Source organism: Aptenodytes forsteri, unplaced genomic scaffold (assembly GCF_000699145.1).
Source record: "Aptenodytes forsteri isolate BGI_AS27 unplaced genomic scaffold, ASM69914v1 Scaffold267, whole genome shotgun sequence".
Lineage (NCBI taxonomy): Eukaryota > Metazoa > Chordata > Aves > Sphenisciformes > Spheniscidae > Aptenodytes > Aptenodytes forsteri.
The window spans coordinates 3,638,898-3,649,943 of NW_008794173.1; the positions used below are offsets into that span (position 1 = coordinate 3,638,898).

At 39.0% G+C, this 11,046-nt stretch overlaps 1 protein-coding gene across 1 annotated transcript in view; it reads right to left on the reverse strand.

The window, feature by feature from the left end:
* The window catches only part of TMCC1 (transmembrane and coiled-coil domain family 1), a 100,017-nt gene extending 94,921 nt beyond the window's left edge, over positions 1-5,096 (reverse strand). The window contains exon 1 of the mRNA XM_009283824.2: positions 4,391-5,096. Within this exon, the coding sequence (XP_009282099.1) occupies positions 4,391-4,936 (546 nt within the window). The 5' untranslated portion in view covers positions 4,937-5,096. The remainder of the gene's footprint in view (positions 1-4,390) is intronic.
* Between the last annotated feature and the right edge of the window lie 5,950 nt (positions 5,097-11,046).

An 11,046-nucleotide genomic window follows, 5' to 3' on the forward strand; every position in this document is an offset into this window, starting at 1 on the left:
AAACAAACAGATTTCTATGCTCTCATTTTAGTCTTTGTTCACCAAATAAAACATGCAAGAGTAATATTGAAACTAACAGCAGTCAAAAGAATGGGTAAACTTTACACACAGCTACAAAATACTTTAAGAAAATGTGTTCTTCGCAAGAAGATTGATATTAGAGATTAAGTTTTAGAGTTGCCATGATACCTAAATTTTTGTTGTTATGTGGTCCTCTGGCTTCATCAATATGAACTATTTTAAATAAAAAAAAACTGTAATAAAAAAATTCCTTTTTCTGAGCAATTTGAAATCCTGCTGACTCTCTGTTTTTGCAACTCCAAGGGCCTTCACAAATGCTATCCCCAGTTCATAGCTACATTTCTGGAAGTGACTGAATGGGTTGATAAAAAGCAGTAGCACTCTTTACTTGAATAGATGATATCAAGTCTTTAAATCTTTCACCAACACTGCTGTTCTCATTAAAGAAATGCATTATTTATTTTGTGTCTCAATCAGTCGCTGCATGCTGCTGAACAGCTCTTTCCCTCTGCCCAAGTAGGGTCTTGTTAGCTAGAAAGCGTTGTTTAAGTACCATCTATGCTACAATCGGGAACAGGTTTATGAGTAAAGCAAGCATACACATGATAACTGAGGCAAAGCCAGGACTCCAGTGAACTTACGACAAGTCTTCCACCTTCATGTTACAGGAATGAAATACCTTTACAGAATGAAGCAACCAGTAAGCAAGATTTTATTTATTCTACTTTATAGAGAAGATGACATTTTGTATTTCTGTGCAGCTATTTTTCATCAGGTTTTTCAATTTTTTTAGATGATCTAGAAGAGAATTAAGTGAGATTTTAAGAAATACACAGAACAAGAATGGAAAAGTAAATACAACAAAACTCAGAGCCATATCAACAAATGTTGTGGCGTTCCCGAAGTGTTTATTTGGATTCTATCTATGAGTGCACCCATATTTTTCAGAATGCGCATCAGGAAGCAATTCCAAATCAGAACAGAGGAACTGGAGGGCTCAGGTTAAGGAGGGTGAGGTATTACGTCCCGAAGCACCATGCATGCTCTGGATCATGCAAGAGAGGGGAAGCTATGCTGAAGTGCATGAACTTCATTTCCACAACTTCCCTCAGCCCCCCGACAAAGGGTTCCCACCCTGCATGCACACACCCCAGAGATACAAGTACCACTACAAAGGAAAATATGAACATTGCTAGTACAGCTGATTGTCTCCCTCTTGTTCATATGCATAGGGGAGATTGCTGCTGCCACTTTCTTGCAACAGTGGTTTCGAAGCAAGCAAGCTACATTTAAAAACGCCAAGTATATCAGATTTTCCAGTCTCGCGTTCCAAAGATTTTTAAAAGATTCATTTCTGTCCAGGTACATCAGGAACTTTAACCACTCTTGACCCTTGCTCTTCCGAAAGCCTGCCTTATAGTCACAGTCCAGAGCACTATGCTCCAGATGCAATCCAGAGATTGCTGGTCAACAGTCTCACTGTCTGCCCCCTCTTCTCCCCACTACATCCATCAGTTCGTTACCACAACGGAAAATCCTCTTGCGCAAAACCTAAATTTGAGGTTAGCTCAGGCACACTATAAATGCTGTACAAAGCTTCTCCACCAGACCGAAATGCCCAAATTAGACATCAGACAAAGGTGTATTTCCCCAAAGTGTGATGAAAAAGCAAGGCAGCATTTCCTTGGTTATGTCACTTTAGACCTGTAGTATACACCTTTATTGTCTGCCAGAAAAATGGTGCAATATGCAAACATTAAAAAGCAGCTGGAAATTCACTAAACTCTACAGAGGGACAACTGGTCATGGAGGTCTCTGGGTGGTTTAGCCCCCAAAGAGGGCCTTTCCTCACACACATTTAATTTTCCTCTTTCAGACTCCAGTCCCCTCCCTTCTCTCAAATATGGAAGGGAGAAATCCTGAACAGCCCCTTTTCTTCAAGTCACAGTACATACCAGCTGAGGAGATGACAAACAGCAACAAGAACTGCTCTCACATCCACCTCTGAGACGACTACTTGGTTAAGTAGCAGAAGAGCCACCGTTCATAGAAAACCTTTCTTAATATGGCATGCTTCTCAACAGGAAGAACAGCTACAGTTACTGCTTCTCAGTAATCAAAGGCTATATCTACCAAAACTTGACCCCTAAATTTGTTCTCACACATACCAGATGTTGTAGCAGAATGCAGTTACTATCAGATTAATAGTTCTCATTTTTCCAGTGACTCCTGCCAAGTGATCCAACTCATTCAGGCCAGTGGTTTCCAAACTTTGATTGCGCACCCCTGTCAGTATAAAATTTTTGAGCATGAACTGCCAATACATGCATATTTATTTATAAACTATATACATGTACTACTGAACTAATACATTATGTACATTATAAAACATACACAAAAATAGAAATTAAAAAGAAAAAGATAGATAAAATAAACATTATTTCAAAAAAATTATTTTACTTATTAATGGTACAAAAAATATTTCCCTCCCACACTCCAGTGGACTGTCTTGCACACACCCCACTTTGGAGATCACTGATCTAGGCGAAGGTGGTAACATTTCATCAGACCAGCTGACATAGCTGGGAGAAAGGACACCTCACTCCAGGTCTTTTTCCATATTCCCGTATTACTTACCAAATATGCTTAGGCCTGTTCAATCTCCCTGCTCATACATGAAGTAAAGGAACTACAGTTTTAAACCAACAAATCAGAGCTTGCTTCATAAACTTGAGTTGCTGGATTTGGGTACAAACTCGGAAAACTATCAACTTTCCCCAAAACTCTCCTGAAACAAAGATCGTGAGTTCACTCACAATGAAAAGAGAGCCAGTAAGTAAATAAACCTGAAGCTATTAGGAGGCCTCAAGGAGAGACCTCTTAATGGCTCAACTGGTATGGCTCAATTGCAAAGTTAACCCATCCTAGGAGAGCATACGCTTCTCCTAATGACATTATTACTATTTCTATTCTTTTAACTGTTGACAAGAAACAAAAACCTCAGATACAGCTCCAGGCAGACTCCTTCAGTGCTTCTCCCAAGAGGAAACTTTACTCACTGCCTTAGAATGATATTGTAATTTATGGTAATACTTTGCAATTACCACCTATAAACACAAGATATGCTAATTTCTGGATGACTATCAGGGAAATACATTGAAAGCATATTATACCGCCGAATACTCTGAAAAGGTTTTCACTTGGAGTATTTCAAAGTAGGCTTCAAGGGGAGGAAAACAATGTACAACAAGGGAACTATCTTGCTACAGAGGCAAGGTGAGGCAACCTCCAGATGACTGAGGAGATCTTATTCGGCCCAAATCCATCATCATCTAACCAACATCAAAGAAACTGTAGTATGAGAACAAATTTTCATACCGAAAAAAAATCTATGTAAGCTTCAGGACCGTGCTATCTCAACGGCATCAAACACTAGCAGGATTGCTTCTCTTGGTCCAAGAGTCATGGTCAGACCCTCTTTAATTAAGAGCATATGAACCAGAAATCAGTTTCACAATGCTTCCTATCTTTATCAAAGGGTTTGTCCTCCAATGTACAAGCCTGCAAAGAATTTTAGGAAAATATAGGTTATAGCTCAAGTTAAATCAGAAACCTAGCTTTTCCAAAAAAAAGGAGTGCTTCAACTAAATTGATCTGGGAAAGAAGAGAGATGGTAAGACAAACACTACTTCTTGATATCATCAATAAGCCAATAAGCATAGCTTTGCAAGAACATGTCACAGAACAGAGACTCATTTCGGTGAACGCTTTTTCCACACAGGCTAGACAAACTAAAAAAGACACAGCAGTGATCCCGTATCAGCACAGTAGCCAGGCTGATCTAAATCAGATTCAGTCAATCTGGCATTGCAGTTCAACCGCAGGCTACAGCCAGTGTTCCCAGAGCCTCTCAACAGCCTAAAAGATCAACAGCGCCATTCACTCAAACTGGAATTCCTCACTTTTATATAATGCACAATAAAACAAGAGAGGAAGAAAAAAGCCATCTATGTAAATGCAAGGGTTTGTTGCAGGAGCTAAATAACAGCTGCTACAGAGAACTACTCTGGCTGCTGCTCTTCCCATCACTCCTTGTTTGACTGCGGTGTGCCATCCAACCAACCAAATGTGTTTCAAAAGTAGCTCTCATTTCACCGATCAAATACATAAAAAATAAGCCACCTGCCATGTGAGAAAATGACTAATGCTTGCATCTTTTAAGCTCTTTGGTTCACCACTGAAGAAGCTTTTGAACACAGCAGCATTAGTGTTCGCTGAAAGAAACTTGCTTCTAAAAAACAAGATTCAAAAGGCTTAAGAAAACATACAAGGAGATGATAAAGACCAAAGGTAAATCTGAGTGACTTACTGCTGCTGCTGTGGCCTCCTCTCCACCTACATAGATAGAAGAAGCAATCTCCATCACGGACAAGTTCGTGGGAGCATCTGTAGTAGATGACGATCTGGGCCGACCTGACTGAATATCTTGGGCAGACCTCCTGTTGATCTGCGGGCTTCCTTTCGGGGCATCTGCCTTGCCCCGCCTGCTGTGCAGGCTTGTCCCTCTCTTCATTTTAGGTGGCACTCTGATCTGCTGAAGCACCCGGTTCAGAGCTGTGGGGTGGGTGGAGACACCATCAATTTCAGCACAGACGCTTTGGCTTTCCAGATCCATTTCAGGCTCCAGATCAGCCTGAGCTTGCTGAACATCATGCGGAGAAACCGACGACCTCCTGCGCTGATGCTGGAAAAGGTGCTTCAAGCCTTGACCAATCACATTAATGTTCTCCAAAGCATTATGGGTTATTTTGGATAATTTTTGCTCTGATTCATGTTGTTTTTTGGTCTCTTGATCTTGGGATTTGCCTCCAGGATCAGGGTCATCACACAACTGTTCAGTGCCAGAGGGCTCCATTGATGACACCCAACAGATTTATTGGACTACTCATACATAAATACGTCCCCTGGCTTTAAAAGGCTTGTGTTTGTTTTAAAAATGCCAAGATTGTCAGCCAATTAGGTGTGCAATTGCTTCAACAGTGACTACACATGCAGCTGTGCCACGGTGATCTCATGCTTATCTAATGTTAAACAAAAGAGTCATTATTATACATCCATGCAGAAAGTAGTGGGTTAAAAAATCCAATGCGCAAAACATGCCATTAACAAAACAAAATGTATCAGTTTTCTGAGCATCCCTCCATGTGGTATTAGTTGCATCTAGGCTGTACGCAGAAGCCAAAGCTTGTATGAGACAAGTCATTCATTGCCTAGGGGAAAAAGCCCAGCACAAAGGGTATAGGAAAGCAAGAAAGGTACAAAAGCTGTTCAAAAGGGGGAGAAGCAAGGAGAAACCAGGTTTTATTAAGAACAAGCCCATAATAATATCGAACAGAACATGAGGTTAAACTTCTGAAGAACATGTTAGTGTCTTTGGCAGAATTAATTTTGTTCTTTGACAAAGATCTGATATTTTGTGCTTCAAATGTAATGTCTGCTCTGCCTATCTGATTTTCCTGTAGAATGCCTAACTTCACAGTATTTAACATATGCAAGAAAACAGAACATTTCCAAATCAGTTATGCATTTCCAAATAGTAAGAAATGGCTTATTACTGCCAACATCTGCTGAGAGCACTGGAAACTAGATGTGAAAAATCTGTCTTCAGCCAAGAACAGGCAAGTGAAATGGTTTCAATTGGCATAGTCTTGTCCATAGTTCTCAGAGAAAACAAAAATGCCTTTTTAAAAGTAGATTAAGCAACCAATCTGAAAGGGAGCAGCACCATGTATGTGTAGCTCAGTCTCTAGCAGAGAGGAAACATGCAGCTTTTCTCCAAGAGATCTCAACCTTACCTATCAGCTGGGCTCAGGCAGGAGCTGGTTATACGACATTGCAGCTGAGCACTTATATAGCAACACACTATTGGAGAAGTACAGCAAAGGAATGAGGAAGGAAGAAAGGACACAGTATTTGAAAGAGTTTCACATCAGCACCATGAGATCACTTGCTCGGAAGCTGATCGTTGTTTTCTTGCAGGAGAAAGCTTTGATTAGGCTTCTATAAATACAGAAACCAGATCACAGAGGTCTACCTCAATCTTGGCAGAAAGCAGCCTGTGCTTTAAAAAAACATTTTATTTGAAATGCAACATATGTTTGGGATTTGAGAGCATTCATTTTTATCTTAAAACAGCTGCAGAAACATAATGCATTGAGGTTACAATTAGAGCGCTCTCAATTTTGTTCATCTGAAACCTGACACTGGGTTAAACAGATATTCCAAAATGTTTTCTAAATTGGCATCCAAAAATATCAAAAGAGCTGCCTCACGCTCTCTTTTTTTCAAATGTCGTTGCTATCAGCTGGAGGCAAGATGAAATTCAGTACTTACAGAAAGCAAAACACTGGAATCATACAGGATTTTATGTCAGTACCTTGAACATGTTGTAAGCATTGAGTCTAAATATATTGGCCAGTTTAATCAGTAACAGTAAATGCAAAGTAATAAACTACACCCAGAAAAATATATTTACCCATATTCATGCAGAAATTGTGTGGCAGAATCAAAAAATGTGCAACACACCTGGTATTTTTACATACTTAACACTTTCTTAAATGACTTCAAGTGCCTTTATGACTAGTATCATGCTTTGACTTTTGAGCTTGCTCTTTCTTAATATTTCTTTTTTCTCATGTAACAGGTTTTCCAGAAAGTTGAATTGTAGGTCTCCACTCAATTTAAGTTTTGGGGAAAAAAAGGCAAAACTAGATTTTCCTTTTCATCCAACAGACCAAATGGTTCAAGTGAACAAACCTCACTGGCTAAAAAGCAAGAGTCCCAAAATTATTTGGCATATAAAATACAAACCTGACAGTTGACCCATAACTGCCTTTTTCATTTTAGCTAATTCCCTCAGTATTCATTTTTCAGTCAGGACTCACTGAAGAACTGCACTTCATATCAAGGATGCCCAATATACTCTCTAACCAGTATCTTTTTGATGTCCTGCACACTTTCTATCCAGATTATCACTGGTAATACTGCTGATCTTAAAAGAACACCACTTCAGTCTAACTAGAGTTCCATGCATTATCTGCTGGAAACCATTAACCCACTTAAATTAGCGCTATGTCAATTTACAAACCAACCTGAAACAAATCAGCCTACAGTTAGCTCACAAACAAATCACTACTACCCCTGTGTATTCTGTGACTGATTTCTGAAATTACACTGTCTCATATCTTTAAAGAGGCTCCTATAGGGAGCTTTGTGGTCATCTGTCTGTTCATATTGCCATATGATGAGTCTGTTGTGAGCCTGAAAAGAGCTTTTCAAATTGCATATCTGGTATGAAGATCCTTAAAAACTACTTACTTGTCCTAGTTCTACTTTTGGGGAAAAAAACTACTCATAAATGTGAAGGACTGTGAATCAGCAGAATTAATTAGCACATTTATTTGCATTCAAGTTTTGTGCTTGTTTTCCCCCACACACACTTGTAACAACCTTTATATTCTGTTTGAGGGAGGAAATGGAGTACTTTATAGCATGAAGTTCAAAAACATACATTTCTTATTTGTACAAGAATACAATACATCAGGAACAAAATTCACAATTCCATATACAGTCATACTGAACAGACATTATAACATTATTACATCCCAGAACATGCTAATATAGTCCTTCATTTGTGCAATTATTTCACAGCAGCACTGGGAAACAAAACAGTTCAAAAGGAGAAACTGGCAAAAACAATATTAGATAACTGAATATATAAACTAGTACTTGCCTCCATCACTTGCCCTTTAGCATGGCTGACATACAGCAGTCCCTCCACTGAACAAAACTGCAAAAGAAATTGGGTATGAGATGCAATTCTTGGAAATGGGAGGAAAGATGTACACAAACAACAAAGTGAGCATGGTTCCAACTTTTATGTATTTTTTTTTTCCCCCATTTAAATGCAAGTGCCTCCGGAAGCTGGGCTATTTTAAACTCTTTCAAATAACTGAAGGGATACAAATATAATTGAAGTTATAACTGATTCTTAGAGAGTTAATCAAGTTGTTCTTGTGAAGGAACGTTTTCTCTTAGGATTTATGGCCACCAGTATGCACTGAAAGCACAGGTAGATTTCAGGGCTCTAGCCTGCAAGGTCAGACTGGTCCACACAGATTTTATTTTCTCCTCCTATTTAGTAACTCAAATGTTCTGGGCACAGGTCAAACAGCTTGCTCTTGTTTATCTGGAGTTCACCTAACAGGACGTGAGAATTGTGAGCACTTTGAAACACGAGCACCTTTCAGTTCATTTCACAAGGAAGCCTCTGCATAACAGCAACCTTTGCCAGGAGGCCAACAAAACCAACCCCTGTCCACTACAGCAATAATCCCTGCCCAGCACCCTTCCGTAATGCAGACCGCCTACACGCTGAACCCGTCTACGTGGAGACGTGGTAATGGATCCAGACACAGCCTTCACACAGAATGAGCGTGAAGGATTCACAGGTTTGAGTCTAACCTAGGCAAAGCACACCATGCCCAAGGACACCATCCTGGCTTTGCTCTCCTTTCCTAAAGGAGGGAACAGAGTATTTCAAGGGCATTTTGATGATCTGTTCAAAGTTTCTGCGACAAGCCCAAGGTAAGGCCAAATGCTTGCTAGAACAACACAGAGGATGGCAAGAGGAGAGCTGAGAGAAGATACAATGACTGCATTTCTCTAGCCAGACTCACATATTATTCTGAACCACAGCTAAATCACCCAGATTTTCCAAAGGTCATTAGTTACTCAACTAGTTCTGGAAAATAGGGACACAAGCTTCAGAATACATTAGCACTTGGAACAATTCTACAAGACTCTGTGCAACTGGGGCATTTTGACTATTTTATTACACGCCAGATTCCCACCTCCAAGAAGACAGCAGAGATAAAGAAAATGTTAATCAGAACCACTGAAGTGGGATGCTAGAACATGAAGAAAGTGATGACAGCAAATATGAAGAACTTAAGAAAAAAATGAATGAACGCATTTTTTAAAAAGATCTTGACACAGAAGAAATTACATTTCTACAATAGTATGAGTGGAGAACTAGGCACAATGTGTGAAGTATTGTTAACATATGACGTGCCGCTAACATAACTTCATAGCCATTCTACTTGTCTTTTTTCTTTTTTTTTAGTTTTAATGTTATTTTTTAAGAACTTCAATAGCTTCTGCCAGTGGGGTCTGATATTCATAGATATGCCCTACAGCACTATAGGACCCTGTAGGTCAACAGATGCTTTTGACTCAAATAAATTCCCAGCCTTTATACTGCAGAGTCCACTTTCCAGAGCACCCACAGATGGGCTTTGAGATGTAAGGTCATGAAAACTATTTTTATTTTCTCCCTTGTGAATCACAGCCTTCACTGACGTACAAATGAAATCTCCCATTTTCTGCCAGAAGCTCCATTTTTTTTCTAAACTTTGAAAAGCTACTGCACTGGACTAATCAAAATTCCTCCACTTTCCTGTACTTATGAAAAGCAGACACAATCTTAGCATCTTTCTCTTTTTTTTTTTGCATAAGTAATGGCTCTATTGCAGAGCTATTTACTTAGCACAAATGCTACACATACATATTAGAGGGAACTTGGAGGGGTAGAAATAAATCAAGCATTGCTGGTGCCGTTTTGCTCTAGACAGCTAGATCGCCTATAGGGAGAAAAAGTTTCTTCCAATACTTTCATTTTTCTTCATCAAATACTTCGTAACATGAAAATTTCAAAAATTTGTCAAGTATCTAAGATCAAGATCAGAAGTCTGAAAAGACTTTGGCCCATTAGATTTTAGTTAAACTTTATTCAAGTAAAAGTTTACTCTAAATGCATCAGTTTAATGAATTGTCTTCAAAACCAGTTATTTGGAAATAGAATGAACTCTGAAGTTACCATTGAAACCCAGCTCAGCTGACTTATCTGCAATTGTAGTACTTGTTACAGATACAAACAGCACAGAACTGTAGAAATAGAGAAGAAAAATTATTTTCAACAAAAGAAAACAGAAAAGATTCTGCCTTTTTGTAGAGTATTTCAAATACCTACTATTTATTCTGTATTTGAGTATCTCGAACCCTTAACGTTAATGTTGAAGTATAATTAGCTAAGGAACCCTCACATTTGTTTTATTGCATAAACAGGTCAGTTTAATAGCTCATCATAGAGTTGTAGTCCACAGTTAGCAGGCATCTTAGGAGATGCTTCCCATTCCTCTTATTTGGCAAAAGAAAAACATTTTTCAATTGATTCAGGATAAGAATGATTTTTATTAAGAAACAGCCTAGCTTTATTTTCAGAAACTCATCCCAAAATGAATTCTGTATCAAGGCAAACAGTTTAGCAAGAAAGACTAGACGGGCAATAGTCACACACTGGAAAACCACATATTATGGGAACTGGGAACCTTAACAAGTGATTTATATCCACAGGAGGATTAAGGTATTTTAAAACCATCATTGTTCAGCAACAACAAGCAGCAGAGCAAATAAGGAGAGAAAGCTCCGGGTGTTCACAGCTAATCCTGTCAGAAAGAGGAACTCGTGAGAAACCGGAATGGGTGTAAAATTCAAGGGGGCTGCGGTTTGGAAAACATTCAAAGAGGAAGACAACAGTAATAGAGTAAATAATATGACCCAAAAGAACAATTGGATAGTGGCATGACTACCTAATACCTGGAGAAACAGGTATATTTAGCTATTACATTATAACAGAAGAATTTTTAAAAAGTCAGAGTGGAGAACTAGGGCAAGAATGGAAGACAGACATATAAGAAGTAGTTAAATGCAAAGAACATAGGTAAGATGGCAGAATACAGACCAGAATACAATACTACTTTTAATGGAAAGGATACCTGTAGTTTTCAAGACAGAATTCTTCTTCTTCCTCCTCCTCCTCCAAAATTCACGCAAGAAAAGATTTCCTGGAATTCTAGTGAAGTCCAAAAGAAAAAAACATTGGGGCGGGGGGGGGGGGGGGGGGCA